Source organism: Merops nubicus, unplaced genomic scaffold (assembly GCF_000691845.1).
Source record: "Merops nubicus isolate BGI_N331 unplaced genomic scaffold, ASM69184v1 scaffold18662, whole genome shotgun sequence".
NCBI classification, from domain to species: domain Eukaryota; kingdom Metazoa; phylum Chordata; class Aves; order Coraciiformes; family Meropidae; genus Merops; species Merops nubicus.
Genome location: NW_008594464.1, coordinates 1 through 16,535, shown reverse-complemented (window position 1 = coordinate 16,535; position 16,535 = coordinate 1). Strand labels below are relative to the sequence as shown.

The following is a 16,535-nucleotide window of genomic DNA, read 5'->3' as shown; positions in this document are numbered from 1 at the left end:
TCCGCAGCCCGCCGTTTCCATCGCCCTTTTCCCTCTTCACCAGAGGAGCGGGTGGCGGCAGGCGCTTTCTGTCGCGGGGGCGGGCCGGAGCAAACTTTGTGGGGATCGCCGGCCGCGCCGCTGGGAAGGCAGGCGAAAACGTTTTGTGTAACGCGTATTAAAAAGATATAATCCTGGCTTTAGAGGCTAGTCGGGGGGATCGAAGTCTTTTTGGAGGGAGCAAGGGAAGAGCAGCACGGTTGAGACGATGGATGGCGTGTTCAAACTAGCGAGAGCTATTTTGGTGTGCTACTTCGCAGCATTGTCAGAAAACAGCTTATTTCCCGCCGGTGGTTTCTGCAGGAGTCAGTGTTCGCTCCGCTCTGTTTTGGTGGTGACATCTTTGTGTACAAAAGAGTCATTTCCTCCTTGTCGTACTTGGTGTGTTTGTGAATACACACGCTTGACTTAAAAATTATCTCTGTGTCTCTGCAGCGGGTCTTTGTGATTCAAGCTACCCCGTGTATTTAATTGGAACTCCCTTTGTTATCCCTGGGCCCTGAACCGGAGGGTCGGTTCCCTCGGGCTGAACAGAGCTGAGGCCCACGGTAGCGTGTGGCTGCAAGGGAAGGAGCAAGACTTGCACAAGTTTCCTATAAGCTGAGGCCGGATGTGCCTTTTGCACACCCCAGGAGGATGGAGAACGAGGGCTTTTAGCTGTGTGCGAATTTTCTTTTTACTATTTTGGTATTCTTGCCCTGGAAAGTGGGTGATAGTCTTTCCCTTCCTCGCATAGGAGGTGACAGGTTTCAACCCCAAATCGGTGTGAAACAAAACTTCTAAGGGAAGGAGTTATTTAGAGGGATTGACCTGTGTGGAAAATTAGCGGCGTACTAAAACAAGAGCTGTTTAAGGCAGAGTTCAGGGTGCTGACATTCGAATATTTAAAGCATCTTTCAGCTCTTAAATTTAGCTGCACAGATACACCTAGGAAGAAAAAACGAGACTACATGTTAAAGAGTGCAACTGCCTTCTAAAGCAAAACCAAATACTAGGAGTTTGGCCTTAATTTCAAAGGCTCTAGACTGTATAATTTCAATATATTTAGGTACCAGTCATTCAAATTACAAAACAAAGGACTGTCAGTTAACAAAGTGTAGTATCTCCCACTGTGGGAAGGGGTGAATTTAGCACGTGGCCATGCCTGTGTGTACCACAGCCCCATCTTGAAGGCATAAAGCAACTAAAGCTGCCTCCAAACAAATTCCTGTCATCCCCCAACCACTGAATTTCTCTGGATTATTCTGTAAGTGTAGCTGGTGATGACAGAGTACACAATGGGGAACCACCATCAGTCTGTGCAGATTATGGCAGTCAGGCTTGGTCAGTAAGCTGTTGTCATGAGAAGGAATCCAGGGAGTTACTCTTCTTAAACCCCTTATTGAAAGGTTTAGTAAACTTTGTATGGCTTTTTCTGTAAGGCTCTGTTGTAATGGCTGCAGAAAGCACACGGACCTTATTTGGACCCTGTGTATCATTCTACACTTGTCAGCTAAGAGTTCACTGCTTGATCTTTTGGAAAAAAAGGTTTTACCCTACAAAGGATAAGGTTTCATCCCGTTTAAGGGGAAAAAAAAGCTCCATAGCACAGTTTTTTTTCCTCATATTGCCTTTTGAACATAAATGGGTGCTAGTTCTAGCAAATCCAAGTTACACATAAACACCAAAAAGCCAATTTTATTTAAATATAGTCTAGGTCTCTGAAGTGCTGCTACTAGTGCCAAATCTAGGTTGCCTTTAAACAAACAGTAATGACAACTTAAACTGCTATAGTCTATAGTTAGATAAAAAGGCTCAAATGCTTTTAAGAGTTGTTTGTTACTTTGGGAACTCTGAAAATAGAAAATACAGTTGTTATTAATGTTTTCATTTGAAGTGAGGTATTTCAAAAGTGCCTTACTGGATGATCTAAGCTTTGTTAGCTTCACGTCTGTATTGCAGTTCACTGGGACTTAGTTCTTTGAGGTGCTTCAGAGGATATTTAGTGTGGGAAGTGGGCAGGGAAGTCCAGTATTGGCCTTTCACAAGAGTCAAGACTCACAGTGGAGACAGTCCTGTAGTGCTGCAGGAGTAACTAAGCAGGAAGAACTGTACAGTACAGCAGGTACAGCAGTTACAGCAGGTCCAAAGTCCCATCTGTTGTATGTGACTGTTCTTGTAGGTCATGGATACCTGCTTGAAATTTTGCAGAGCACTCTCAGAACTGAAATTTTCACAACCATTTGTCAAAATCTCAAAAGAGCTCAACTATTTTGCTTTTGGTACCTTATTCTGTCCTGAATGCTTTCAAAGCAGTAGGAATGATCCTAGGTTCTTAAAGTCAGCAGTACTTGAGCATCAATACTCCTTTGCTACAAACCAGAATACTGCTGAAAGAATGTAAGTTACTGGCAAGGAATATTTTAGGTAATTTTTAGTTTCTTATGGGCTGTAATAAACTTCAGGGTGCATTTTTTATTTCATTCCCTCAGAAAGGGTGGGGGGAACCAACCCTTGTGCCCTCCTGTAGCATCACTGGCTTTTGGCAAGGTGCAGAAGTGTTGAACGTTGAACAGTCCTGTTTCTGACAATGCTGCTGAGGCGTGTACCACTGTGAGCATCTCGTTGCATGTGGTTTTTTTTGCTGCACTTCCTGAATCTAAACAGCTGTTCTCTCTTTGGAATTCCAGGAAGATGTTTGTTGGTGGCCTCAGTTGGGATACAAGCAAAAAAGACTTGAAAGATTACTTCACCAAATTCGGTGAAGTGACCGACTGTACGATAAAGATGGACCCTAACACAGGAAGATCCAGAGGCTTTGGATTTATTCTCTTCAAAGAACCTGGGAGTGTTGAAAAGGTGAATTTAAGCTTCATATTTCAGACTGTTAATTTCTAAGGGTGATTTTTCAACTTGAACTAATCATACGAAACTATCTTTCAGGTTCTGGAACAGAAAGAACACAGGCTAGATGGACGACTAATTGACCCCAAGAAGGCCATGGCAATGAAAAAAGATCCAGTGAAGAAAATATTTGTTGGTGGACTTAACCCAGAAGCTACAGAAGAGAAAATCAGGGAATACTTTGGAGAGTTTGGAGAGGTGTGTAACGTTACCTTAGTAAACACTGAAACATATAGTCTCTGGTTGCTGTTCAATTTACTAAAAATTGGCAAGTGGCAAATTAAATGAACTTAAGATGTATCAAACCTTCTGTAACTGATCCCAGAAGCTACAGAAGAGAAAATCAGGGAATACTTTGGAGAGTTTGGAGAGGTGTGTAACGTTACCTTAGTAAACACTGAAACATATAGTCTCTGGTTGCTGTTCAGTTTACTAAAAATTGGCAAGTAGCAAATTAACTGATCCAGAGGTTTCCCATCTTGAGAGCAAGAAAGGCACATACTGCAACTAGATGCTTCCATTGCTAGATACCTTTGCCTTTAACTTAAACCCTTTTATTGGATGGTAAATTTGTTTTTAATTGTTGCAAAATTGAAACCTCAAAAGAACATTGCAGCTTTAGTGTTGCATAATGTGCATAGATAGAAAACTTAGTTTGAATGTCCCAAATGCCATGCATGTAACTGTTCTGCTAGAGGACAAGTCTGAAAGTAGTATTTCATGTCTTCAGATTGAAGCAATTGAACTTCCAATGGATCCAAAGACCAACAAAAGGAGGGGGTTTGTGTTCATCACTTTCAAGGAAGAGGATCCAGTGAAGAAGGTTTTGGAGAAGAAATTCCATAACGTCAGTGGAAGCAAGGTAGAAATTTTGACTTCTAATATGCTCAAAAACTTGGACGAAAATTTACAACTACATCTATAATCTGGAAAGGATTTTGTAGATTTCTGACATTAAGGTACCAAAATTACAATAAGAACAGTTTGCAGGTTGCTGGTGTTTTGCCCTAAGTTCAGACACAACCTACCAAGATCCTGTGCCAATATTTCTGGCTTTACATACAAAAATCCCTAGAAGGTAGCAAGTAGTAAAGTATCTAATCACATTCATTCAATACATGTGGAAAGACTGGCTTATTTATATATCAGTCTAGCAATATAAGCCAAGTCAACAAATACATAACTAGTTTCAGCACAGAGAACTTGCATAAATTCAAGGCTTGCAGACACTAACTTTTTAAGCAGCTGAAAGCCTGTCTGACAAGGGGCAGCTTCTCCTGTCTCCTCTCAGAAGCTCCCCCTAGCCTGCTACCAAAACCTTGTGATGTAAAGCCACTAAATGTATGCTTACAACAGCTTGTACCTGGCCAGGTGGTTGTGAACTACTGTAAAAGTGGTGTGAGAGGCTCAGAGCAGCTGATGGCTCACCTCTGGGAACAGCTCATAGAGGCCTATGTATCGTGCTAACAAGAGGAGGACTGGAGGCAAATGATGTGTGCTTGCTGGAGGTGCCTCTCTTCCCTTGCTCTGTGGCCAGTGTTGGCCATACACAAACTTCAAAGCCAATTAGATCTGGTCATACTGGCAAACACAGTCAGTTAAGATCAACTGCACTTAAAGACTGGTCTCAACACAGCACAGAATAAACTTTGGCAAACCTAATGCATGGGTAGTTGTCAAGAGAGTGTAGTTAGCAATCAAGTTTGTTTTCAGGAGAGACAAATGGCTACATGCCAGGGGAGCTAAGGAATCCTATCTGCATCTTGTAACTATGGTGTGGTTTTGTCAGGGTAATAAAAGAGCAGGTTACCTTAAAGCTCCTGTGGTGAATCCCAAGCCAGGCTTGCTCAGGTGCTGCTGTCCCAGGGAGCTGATCCTTTTGCAGCAGCAGTAGCTTTCCTCTCAGACTGCAGGTTCAAGAAACTGGCTGACAGCTTGAACTGCACCTTGGGAACCTGTCTTGGAGAGGTCAATTCTGGTGGTTTTTCAGCAGTTCTTACACTGCTCACTTAATAAGCACTGATTCCATGTGTTGGTAGGTGTACTGCAGTCCAGTGCAGATCTCAGTGTGCAGGGTGTCCGAAGGCTGCCAGGAAAACTTGTTCTGGTGTTTCTCAGTCTTGCTCATCCAGTGCAGCCCAGGTGAAGCCTTGTCCAGGTGAAGCCTTGTCCTGCAGGCTGTGCTGAGATGGAGCAGCCTCGTGGCTCCTACAGGAGCAGAGGCTGTGCTGAGGTGGCCTCAGCACCTCTTCCGTGGGAGAGTTGACAGTAGAGAGTAGGCAGCATTAAAATCCTGTGAAAGCAGTGGCCTCCTTTGTGTGGGTCAGAATGAGTAGCTTTTCTCTTCCCTGGGGGATTGGTGGTAGGGAACAGGCAGCATAAAATCCTGTGAAAGCAGCAGCCTGCTTTGAGTGGCCTGCAGTGACTTCCCTTTGCCTGGGTAGCTGTTGGTCCTGCTCACCGGACAGCATGTGCACCTCCTTTGCCTCTGGAGGAACCTCTGGCTTTCCTAGGTGCTGAGGCTGGGCCCTGCTGCTATGCTCTAAGACAGTTATACACATTGATATATATTTTTTTTAATTTTCAGTGCGAGATTAAGGTAGCACAGCCAAAAGAAGTATACCAGCAGCAACAGTTCAGTAGTGGTGGAGGAAGAGGTAGCTATGGAGGAAGAGGCAGAGGTGGAAGAGGCGGCGGTAAGTACCACACACACTACTTTAGTATGGACACATTCTAAATAAGTTGTGTGTACTAAAATGGGATTTTGTGGATGGTTTTCCCTTCTATAGCTCAAAGTCAAAATTGGAATCAAGGTTATGGCAATTACTGGAACCAGGGTTATGGGAATCAAGGATACGGCTATCAGCAAGGTTATGGTGGCTATGGAGGCTATGATTATTCAGGATATGGGTATTATGGATATGGACCAGGCTATGATTACAGTAAGTAAAGAGAACTGTATTGGGTATAAGCAAGCGTAACTAATTAGCAGTTTAATGCATTTGTTTTCTTGTTCATAGGTCAAGGCAGTGCAAATTATGGGAAGACACCAAGACGTGGTGGTCATCAGAATAACTACAAGCCATATTGATCAAACTTATTCAGGTATGCAGTGGCATGGTCTCTTTTGGAAAATGACTGCATAGGTTTTTGTATACAATGCTGTAGATGGATATTTCAGTTCTGTACCAAATTTAACTTTACAATAAATTTCTATGGCCTGTTAAATGTGCATCTTACTTGGAAGAGCTCCCTGGAAATGTTTTACCTGTTTAATACTTACAGATAACTAGTTGTCTAGACAGTGTGGTGTGTAAATTTCAGCCTTGCTGAAGATATTAATTAATGATTTTATTAATAGGTTAAACTGAAACTGATTTTGAGGGTCTGCTTAAGGCTGCAGCTCTGCATCTAGGGACTGCCTCTTGGAGTTAACTGTGGACTCTGCATTACTCCAGTTGTACAGAATGAGATGCATCTTAGGGAACCAGTGTCACTTTCCACCTTTTTATTTTGTATTGTTTTTGTGTCATACATTTCCTGTAACGGAAGTGTTAATTTTACTGTACTTTTTGGTACCTTTTTGGAATCTAATGTATTGTAAGGTATTTTACATGTGTTCTGATTCACCATGACATGGATATTGAAGCTATCCTAGCTTTTGAAATAAAAAAGGCGTACTCTAGTGTCTCGTGCCATTCTTCAGCTTACCTGTCAGTAAAATGCCAGCAGACTGCTCCCAGAACTTAGCTTGTGGCAGTACCCTGCTAGGTGGAGAGCTGTGCTTAAATGTTTTTAATCTGAAAACTAGAAGGCTGTCATTGGTAGTTGTGCTCACTTGCAGTTAAGTGGCAGCTCAGACTGGCAGTTGCCTCTGCCTAGCGGTTGTGGAAGAGAACTCGGGCAGAAAGCCCCAGCTGTTTTGGAGGCTGTGCTGGTGGCTCAGCATGACTGTGGTAGTGTCTGTGTGGTAGGGCTCTGCTAGGAGGAGCCAGAGGTGCAGGTTTCAGGAGGGGCTGGGAGTCCAGGCAGTGTGGCAGGAGGAAGCTAAGAGGTGTGCAAGAAGCTAGCTGCACTGCCTTCATGTTTCACTGTCTTGAGTCTTGTTGTATGTGTACCTGCCTTGAAAGACAGGTTAGACATTAAATTACCAATGCAAAGTCTGAATCTTTGCAGCCTTTTTTTTGTATCAGGAAAGGCTAAAATCTACTCAAGTTGTGGCTGGAAAAACAACAAACCACCATCTCATTCTCTGGAGATGAGTGGCCAGCTGGAAATACGCTCTCCTTTTTTTGACTAGTTTACCACTATTTTAAGGCAATAACTATCTTGTGATATGCCTGTCTTGCTGCAGGATAGTCACAATCACAGACTTCTAAATAAGTAGCAACTGCTGCTGCACAAAGTACTAACTCCTGAACTTTGTTGCAGTGATCAATATACGTTTAGGTCCATTTTAAAGCTAAAAGCTGACTTTTTTTGTTATAATAAACTCCATTTGAACAAATGGGAACCAGAAGGAGAATGAAACCAAGTAACCAAGACTAGACATAAACAGATGTTACCAGTGACCTTTTCAGTTTTTTTTTTAACAAGGGACACAGCTATTCCTGCATGGAGTGTAATATGCTGCTCCCTGCTGGCTGTCCTTGAAAAGAAAAATTTGCTGTAAAGTTGGAAGTCTGTAAGACCTTCCTAGGTTAAGTGGAAACCTTGACTATAAAAAAGATAAATCAGATGTAAAATCTGACATCTGGCATGACAACTTTACAGCTGGAATATGTAACCTGATGCCCAGCTTGCAAATAAAGCCTGCAGACCAATGAAATGAGTACAGTTAAAAGTATGACTGTCTCAAGATTTAAAATTGAAATGCTTTACTCTCTTGCATACTTTTACTTGTTTTTGTATGAAATCAGGGGGTAGCAGAGTATTTTTCTAGCCAACAGTCTGCCTCCCAGCAGGGAATTTGTTCTAGTATCAGGACCATACTGCTGCAGTGTGTCTGGCTAATGTGTTAGCAGTAGTTTGTCAGCTGGCTGTAACTTTGGTGTTTTTTGGAAGTAGGTTCTCAGGTAATGCTTTCTGGACAGGTGATGTGGCCTTAAGCAGAAATGGAGGAAATTGTATTTAAATGCAGAGCTGGCTTTCCCTTTCTTCTTTGCATGAAAAGTTTGTGATACAAAGAACACGTGGTTGCCTGGTGAAAGCACAGGCTTGTACACAAGGTTGTTACTTAGGGCTGTATTGTACTCTTAAAGTACTAATCCTGCTTGGATATTTCTTGAGGACAGAATATTTTTCAAGAACTAGTTTGGGAGCTGTGGCCCTCAACTGTCTGTTCCTCATGCATTTGATGTTATGAATTTGGGGCTGAAGTTTTTCACTTACTCTGTTAACTGAGACTGTTTGAACTAGGGACCTTGTTATGAAGCTGGCTACTGACAGTGGTCAGAGGAGCCTGGGAAGGACTGGGTGCACTGGCAGATAGAATGGCATTTGCATCAGTAGCAGCAGATTTAAGAAAAAGAGAACCCATTGCCTCATCCTGACTCACCTGAAAGAGCAGAAATTGAGAAAATGGAGTTTACAGTAGCCACTAGGAATACATTCCTTTATAATCAGTTTTAGATAGGCTGTTTCAAATGAAAGCCAACTCCACACTTCTGACAGAGTTGAAACAAGCTCTTATAAAATTTATTTCTTCTTCTAAAGCTTTTGTTAATAACAAGGTAACTGATAATAACAATATCAAAGGTAACTTATCTGGTCTAGGACATGCTAGGATGAAGATTAAATGTGCATTATTATAGTAGAATAATGTTTCTTAGTAGTAGATCTTGAACATTGTTTGAAACCTATGGAAAGAAAATAATGTTATGGGTTTTTTTTGTAAAAGCATCATTAAAAGGAATCTATTGCCTCATTTTGGCTTACATGATATGTAAGTGTCACACTAGTACTGTACTTAGTAAGAGGCTCTTTGCATTTTTGGTTTTCTGTAGAAAATAAAGGCATTTTCCTTGCTTAGTTTAGATTGTAGACAAGCACATTAAGTTGTTAGGTCTCTAAGTTGAACTGGCACTTAAGTAATCTTTCTGTTCTTAATAATTAGTAGTACAACAGCTGTATGTCTTTACATTAACTTGTTAAATAAAATATTAACACATTTTTCTTGTGCTTGCTATACTAATATTGCACTGAACTAGAAGTGCTTCTCCTTAGCTCAGGGCTAGACTCACTGTGAATCTAGTGTGGTGGTTGAGGCCACCAGTGGTGACCCTGATTACAGTGATTCCATCAGGTACTTCCCTGTCCAGCTACCTAGAGTTTACTGGGCACTTGGTTCAAAAACACTTGTTTGTCTTAGGAGTAGGTTGAAGGACTAAGGGTACCAAAAGGCAGTAGTGTTGAGGTGTTAGCTTAAATGTACACTTATGAATGTGTGGCCAAATGAGTTGCAGGTAGATGTTCTCTGTAAGCAAGCTGTCAAGGGACCTGAACAGGTACTAAGATTGACAAGGTTTAGAAGACTTAACAGGACTCAGTCTGATCATAGAATGGTTTGGGCTGGAAAGGACCTTAAAGTTCTAATCCCCCTGCAATGTAGGCAGGGACATCTCCCACTAGATGAGGTTGCTCAAAGCCCCATTCAAGGGTCTTGAACCCCTCCAGTGATGGAGCATCCACAACTTCCTTGGGTAACCTGTTCCAGTTCCTCACCACCCTCATGATGCCCACAGACTTCTGAGTATAGGGGTAAATCCATGCTTAAGCATGAAATAACTGTGAACATGAAATGATCCTTGAAAGTAGTTCAAAAATGCTCAAGAGAACAGAAGGAAATACTACTTCCAAGTGGGATGTTAAGTAAAACAGGAGCTATAGTAATAAAAGTTGTCTTTATAAAGCTTAGCATAGATTAAGCTCTTAGCATAAATAACAGCTCCTCATAAAGCTCTTAGTGTAAGCAGAGGTTCCCAAATTGTGGCTTGCAGAAAGTGCTCCTGCCCTTAAGGAGAGACACTGAGGAGTGATGCAGCTGGAGCAGCTTCTGCCTAGAGCCTTAGGGCAGTGAGCAGCTACCACAAAAGCTGGTTCTGTCCTGATGAGCCTGGCAGTTGCACACCAAGGGGGTTAAACCCAGCCACTTCTGAGGCTTCCCAGGCAAGCACAGAGTGCTCCAGTGGTAGGCATTTCTGGGACACATTGGACCTAGCCTGCAAACAAACCAATTCCTAGCTGTTATTACAAGTGTCAGATGCTGATAGAAGGTAGCTGTGAATGCCAGATGTACACAAGTCTGGCCTGTGCTTCTAGACTGCCAGAAATGCCTGCAAACTAACTTCAAGTGAAAGCATCTCTGGTGAAGGTCAGTCCTGCCCTACTGCCAGTGCTCATGAAGTGATGCTTAGGACCCTTGGCTTTTAAATAGTAAAGGGTGAATTTAGATAAATACCTGCTCAGGTAGAACAAGTGGATGTTTTCTGTTGGTTCAGATGTTCTTTTTCCATAGCTAGAGAGGGAATAAGCAACAATTTAGTACACTTGTGACTTTGCCACTATTAACCAAGTTAGTGCAAAAACTTCTCAAATGCACACCCATTACAGCTTTCAAGAATTAAGGATGGACAGATTTTAGCAGTTGCCTTTGTCTGGCTAAACACTTCAACTTCTGCCAGAGCAAAGCTATTTTGAAGGCACATGCAGCTGTGGAACAAATAGTTATTCTGGTTTTAAGTTCTCTTAACATAATGTTGTAAGTGAAAGTGAAACTTGCATTGACTAAGACTCATTTTGCTGTGCTCAGCATCTATGGTCTTTGCTCTTTTACTGACTTTGTCAGCCCAACAGCAAGCCTCTAAGGCAGTTTTGATCCATACTATACCTGTCAGCAGCTTGTCAATGGTGTCCACAACAAATTTTGCATCCTCCATACTGAAGCACATAGGGGGCTTGAATTTAAGCACATTTCTTCCTGGCCCATCTGTACTCAGTAGAATATATTCTTCCTTAAGTCTGGAAAGAGCAGTAACATACAATTATTTCTGCCTTTGCTTGTAGTTGAGAAAAAACTTGGAAGCATCAGCATGCAGGTTGCCCAGACAATGCCTTTCTGCACTGCCTGGTGTCTTTTTCTGCTAGTTGGCTGTATTTTAACAACTCTTGAGTGGCAAGGTTACTTTGTAATTGTGAGCTTGGTTCACACATTGAGGAACTCCAGATTGTCCTCTGTACCTTGTTATGAGGTACTCTGCTTCTGCTGTGGCTGGGGTCCTTTCTGCTTGATCCTTGATTAAGTCCACTCCAATGAATAAGCCTGAACCCCTTCAAAAGAAATAAACCCAGTCAAAGCTGTGTCAGAGGAAGGAACTGCAAGTGAACTAAAAAATTGAGAGGTTTTTGTGACAGCAGACCTTTACTGCATAAGAATTGCCTGATATTTGGCTAGTGATAGAAAAGGTATTGCTGTTCTGAAGAAATGCAGTGCAGACTTTATCTGCTCAGAATGGCAGTGTAAAATGGGATGTTAAGCATTTTTTCCCATCCAGCTCATTAATTCTGTTCTTTGTGCACTTGAAGTAAGAGTTCAAACAGGAAAGTGAATTCCTTTAGCAACTAATAAATCAGTAAAGCAGAACTGGCCTAAAGTGGCAAGGTACATCAGACTTTTAATAAGCTAAAATTTTTAATGTACAGCAGGCAGCTGACTTCTGCTGAAAACACAGATCTAATGAATTTCTTAAAACCACTTCAGTTAGACTGAGTTGACTGAACCAAAGAGAAGCAGCAAAAAATGTAAATAAGGCACTGATACCTGACATCACCAATGATGGGATGCTTGAGTTGCTGCTCCTTGAGTAGCTTCATCAAGAAGTTGCCTACTTCTGTGGCATGAGCCTGAAGGTCTTCCTTCTCAATCACATCTAACACAGCCAATCCAATTGCACATGAGACAGGGCTTCCTCCAAACTGAGCTCAGGAAAGGGACATGCAGAGGAGAGGCATGGAAAGGGAAGATAAAATCATGTCACTGAAAGTGTGGCCTCAGTGATATGAGAGGCATGCTGACGTTTCTGTCAGATGGAGCCAGTAAATATATATGATTTGTATCTTTAAAGTTATATACTAGAAACAGTAACTCTGATTGATAAATATTAATAAAAACACTGCACAATTACCCGATTTTAATACATAGACTCCTATAAAGAAAGGGTTTGGGCAACATTTACTTACTGTATTAAAATACTCTACTCCTGTGGCTGCAAATGCTTCTGCAATTTCTTTTGTTGTTGCTACACAGGCAATGGGGTGCCCATTTCCTATTGGTTTCCCCATAGTGACAATATCAGGTACAAAATCCTCTCCCTGAAGCTGGAATGCCCAAAAGTGCTTGCCAACCCTGCCAAAGCCAACTTGAATTTCATCAGCAATAAACACACCTCCTGCCTTGTGCACGTGCCTGTAACACAACAGATTTTATGACAGGACATAAAATATTATAAAAGCTAAAATGCTGTTTAAGAACATACAGAAAGCATTGCTTTGCAAACTTCCAGGAAGCAAACTTACACTGGGCCTATGTTCTGTATCAAGTGTTTAAAAGCAGGTTTTTGCCATGCAAAGTTTACATTCTACCATGCAGGCAGAGACCACTTCCTGCCTGTCCAGCTATATGCTACAGCAGGCAGAGAAGTTCTGTCTCCTCTCCATTTACCAAGTATGTTAAATTGAGAAAGTTAAGGTACTGAGTGAGCACTTACTCTGCAACCTTCTGAAAGTAGCCTGCTGGAGGAATGATCTGACCACCCACGCTGGGCAGAGATTCAACAAAAAATGCAGCAATCTGAAACACAGGTAGCACGTAACGTTTGAACACAACACAGAAAGTTGCAGAAACTGTGTTAACAATTAGCAAGCTCTTTGTCATTAGATGGTTCTTGCATTATTAAGTGATTCTGGTTTTGCTTTTTGACAAATCTATGCCACTTGGCTGAATGGCACTGAGTCAGATGTGTTCATTTCTAAGGCAATACAAACGGTTAAGGAAATCACTTCTTACCTTTCTGCCTCTCTTATGTGCTTGCTCAATAATATTTTCCACTTCATTAGCATAGGCTGTTACTGAATCTTCATGATCTTCTCTATAAAGTCCTCTGTATGTGTCTGGAACAGGAGCCTATGCAAAGGAACAGCTCTCTATGTTCAGTGTGTCATAAATAAGACTTCATTAAATTGATAAGTAGTTGATAGTTATAGGCTGAAGTACATACCACGTGGACCCATTCCTTTTGTCCTTCTAGATTTCTGAATTTATATGGGCTTATGTCAATCAAGGATGTCAGATGTCCATGGTAAGCACTTAAAAAACAATTAGCAGAACTAAACAGTAATTTCCTCATTATCAAGAGTTTAGGATTAGCATTGCTAGCTCCTAAAGAGTAGCTAGGCTTTGTCCTGGTGGGAATACAGTCACTTCAGCTGAGAACAGCTCTGCACTTTCTATCAATAACCTTAGTACTATTTGCATTTCTTTGTGTATCTGAATGTAAGTGATGCAGAGGGACAGTCTCCTTGTCACTGCTCTGCCTGGACAGTGACTACAATCATAGTAGTGTAAGTAAGTCCCAAGGGGCATTACAAGATTGCAGAAAAGCTGGAAGGGACATGTCTGGTCTACTTGTGAATATCCTCCCAGAGCAGGGTCCAGTCTCTAGGCATCCTCTTCTAACTGACCACCTTCACAGTAAAAGATTTGTTCCCTGTCTGTCAGAATGCCTCAGGTTTCAGCTTATATCTGTTGTCTTTTCCTGTCACCATAACGTCTTCAGGCCTGGCTCTGTCTTCTCTCTTCCTTCCCATCACACAGTTGTAGCTTCAGTAAAATCTCCCTCTAGACATCTGTTACAGCTGAACAAATCCAGTTTTCTTAATCTCCCACGCCTAGGACCCCCTCCCTCCCCATCATGGCAGGGTACTGCTGGCCTCTGTCCAGTATGTCAGCATCTGTCATGGACTGGAGAGCCCAGCCTGGACACAGTTCTCTGGCTGGTGTCACAAATACTGAACAGAGGGAAAAATAACTTCCCCCCAACCCCCAGCTACAGTCTTCTTCCACACCAGGTTTTCAGAAATGCTCTGACCACAGACTAAAACTGAGCTGTGCACCCCGTCCCAGATGAAACTGCTGATATACTTACTGGTCTAAAACAATAACATCCTCGTGCTTCGTGTACTGGCGGGCCAGTCTTAGGGCAAGATCGTTCGCCTCAGATCTGCAATTGAAAAATTCCACATGTTTCATTGTGGGTACGTCTGAGTTCTGACCTAACCTCCCTTGTCACGCCCTTTGTATCAGCAAAGAACAGACAGGACTCGAAGCACGTTTCTCAGGGATCCCATAATAACCAGCACTCGTTAGGTGGGACTGTTTGCCAGAGCAGAATCTGTCTTAAAAAGCTGGAGCAGAGATACTACTTTGGAAACAGTTCTTGTTACATGTGTTTTTTTTTTTTTCAAACTGTAGTTTGCTTGGGAATGTCTTCTCCCAGCAAAAACAGGCAGTTACACTGAATTTTGATAATAGAAGCCATTCCCAGCTTAAAAAACAAAGCAGACCAAAAACTAATAGAGTAAATACAGTTTTGTTGCCAAAGACCTTATAAATAGAATAAACCCCTTCTTAAATAAAGCAGTAGTTGAGTTTCCTCCTGGAGAGCTTTCTAACTCTGAACTTCAGAGTCACTGAACTTCTAAAAAGGACCAGTTCCTTCAAAACCAAAACCCCCATGTCTATTCATCCCCACCAGAGAGGCAATTGGCTAGTGATAAAGTATGGCACTTGTCTCCATGTGCCTAGGGAAAACACAGTATCAGTTCTAATGTACCAAACTTACCCAGAATTCAAAAAGTAAAAGGTGGATAACTTCTCAGGGAGTGTTCTTGAGAGTCTCTCTGCATAATCGACCAAGTTGTCATGAAGATAACGAGAGTTTGTATTTAGCAATTGGTTTTGTTCATGTGCTGCTTTTACTATGTCAGGGTGACAATGTCCAACTGCAAGAGAGAGAGGGGAGAGTGCTTTTAGAGTTCTTATTGCCCACAGTGCTCATTTGTGTACTAACTTAACACTCCTGTTTCTCTGCTAGTACACAATATTCTCACTGATGGTCATATTTCATCAGTGGGCCATTAATGACATTGTCAGTAGAAGATGATGTGGCTACACCTTGTAAGCTTGCTCTAAACAGGGTGGTTTTTTTCCCTTCAAAAGTTTGAAGTTGCCTCCTTATCAGTGGGCCATTAATGACATTGTCAGCAGAAGATGATGTGGCTACACCTTGTAGGCTTGCTCTAATACGGTGGGTTTTTTTCCCCTCAAACAGTTTGAAGTTGCCTCCCGCTGTACTTTAAGGTTTGTAGTGAATGCTGGGAATTGATACACTAAAATAGTGTCTAATTTGATATTTGGATTTGGCCATTTATATAAAGTAGGGATGTGGGAATGTGTATGTGAACTTTACACCAAAGAATTACTAGCCCTGCTAGGGCATTAGTGACAGCACTGACCAGTTAGAGACACTTCAAACAGTGCAAGAAGGCAGCAGCTACTGTGTAATACAGCCAAGGCACCACACCAAGCAGTGGTCTGTTGGCTGTAGCTCAACAGTAACTTGCATAAACACCCCAAAACATCAAGCCGTTTGTTAGTTTTAGTGAGGTGCTTCACCTGAGCTTCCATGGAAAAAAAAACCCAAACACACAACCCCATATGTTTTAGACAAGTATGTTTCTAGGGAGACAGAACAGGAAGCGTGTCTGGAAAGCGCATTGACATGATTCCAACCATAACTGCCCAAACTGTAGCAGGCTCAAGAAAGATTTCTTCCACTTTTCCAATTATGAAAGCCCTTCCCCAACACAATGTAACAGTGGTAAAAAGCACTCATTGTTCCTTTTTCTGCTTAGAAAAACGTGGTATCAAATAACAGGACTTTTAACTGACCGTGAGCAACGTTGTTTATGCAGTCGAGGTATTGCCTTCCCTTCTCATCGTACATATACTGCCCTTTGGCCTTCACAATCTTCACTGGATCGTTAGAAAAGAACAGCTTGCAAGAAGAGCTATGGCAGGCATCAGAAAGCAAAATAAAGGTTAGAAAATGTGAAGAGTTGCACAGTTTATCCTGCTGGTAATGCTTCCAGTTCAGTTAGTGAAGCAAGCGAAAGACATTGCTTCAGTTCACCAGCTCATGTCATCATCCTGCTTCTGCCCCTAAACCAAAGCTTGGGATGGGGAAGGGAACAGCCCTTGTGCTCTTAGACACGCAGGGAAAAAACATGCTCCAGACCTGAAAACCCTTCAGGAGGAATCTAGCCACAGCACAGAGATAGGACTCACCTTTACAGCTCCATCCAGCCTTAACTGCAGTTCGTTTCTGTTTGCCCTTTGTGTTCCTGAAACCCTCTTGGCATCTCCTACCTTGTGGTGGCATTTACTGTATTCTCCCCAAGATCCTGATTTTCCTGATAGCGTGGGCATGGGTGATTGTTCCATCTCTGTAGAGCTTCACTGACATTAGCTAAATTGAGTGATTTTTATAGGGCTGGGT

At 42.1% G+C, this 16,535-nt stretch overlaps 2 protein-coding genes across 2 annotated transcripts; one reads left to right on the top strand and one right to left on the bottom strand.

Moving 5' to 3' along the window:
• The first annotated feature begins 2,712 nt into the window (after positions 1 to 2,712).
• On the top strand, positions 2,713 to 6,608 carry HNRNPAB (heterogeneous nuclear ribonucleoprotein A/B). Its single transcript, XM_008935800.1, has 6 exons — positions 2,713 to 2,877; positions 2,962 to 3,120; positions 3,653 to 3,784; positions 5,510 to 5,618; positions 5,712 to 5,864; positions 5,943 to 6,608. The coding sequence occupies exons 1-6, from the start codon at positions 2,713 to 2,715 to the stop codon at positions 6,011 to 6,013; spliced, it is 789 nt and encodes a 262-aa protein (XP_008934048.1). The 3' UTR covers positions 6,014 to 6,608.
• A 1,989-nt stretch (positions 6,609 to 8,597) lies between these two features.
• PHYKPL (5-phosphohydroxy-L-lysine phospho-lyase) lies at positions 8,598 to 16,112 on the bottom strand. The gene is made up of 12 exons (XM_008935799.1): positions 15,929 to 16,112; positions 14,820 to 14,979; positions 14,124 to 14,198; positions 13,197 to 13,284; positions 12,986 to 13,102; positions 12,687 to 12,769; positions 12,160 to 12,385; positions 11,741 to 11,895; positions 11,161 to 11,250; positions 10,811 to 10,941; positions 10,382 to 10,438; positions 8,598 to 8,780 (listed from the first exon to the last, which is right to left on the bottom strand). The coding sequence occupies exons 1-11, from the start codon at positions 15,981 to 15,983 to the stop codon at positions 10,386 to 10,388; spliced, it is 1,233 nt and encodes a 410-aa protein (XP_008934047.1). The 5' UTR covers positions 15,984 to 16,112; the 3' UTR covers positions 8,598 to 8,780; positions 10,382 to 10,385.
• Between the last annotated feature and the right edge of the window lie 423 nt (positions 16,113 to 16,535).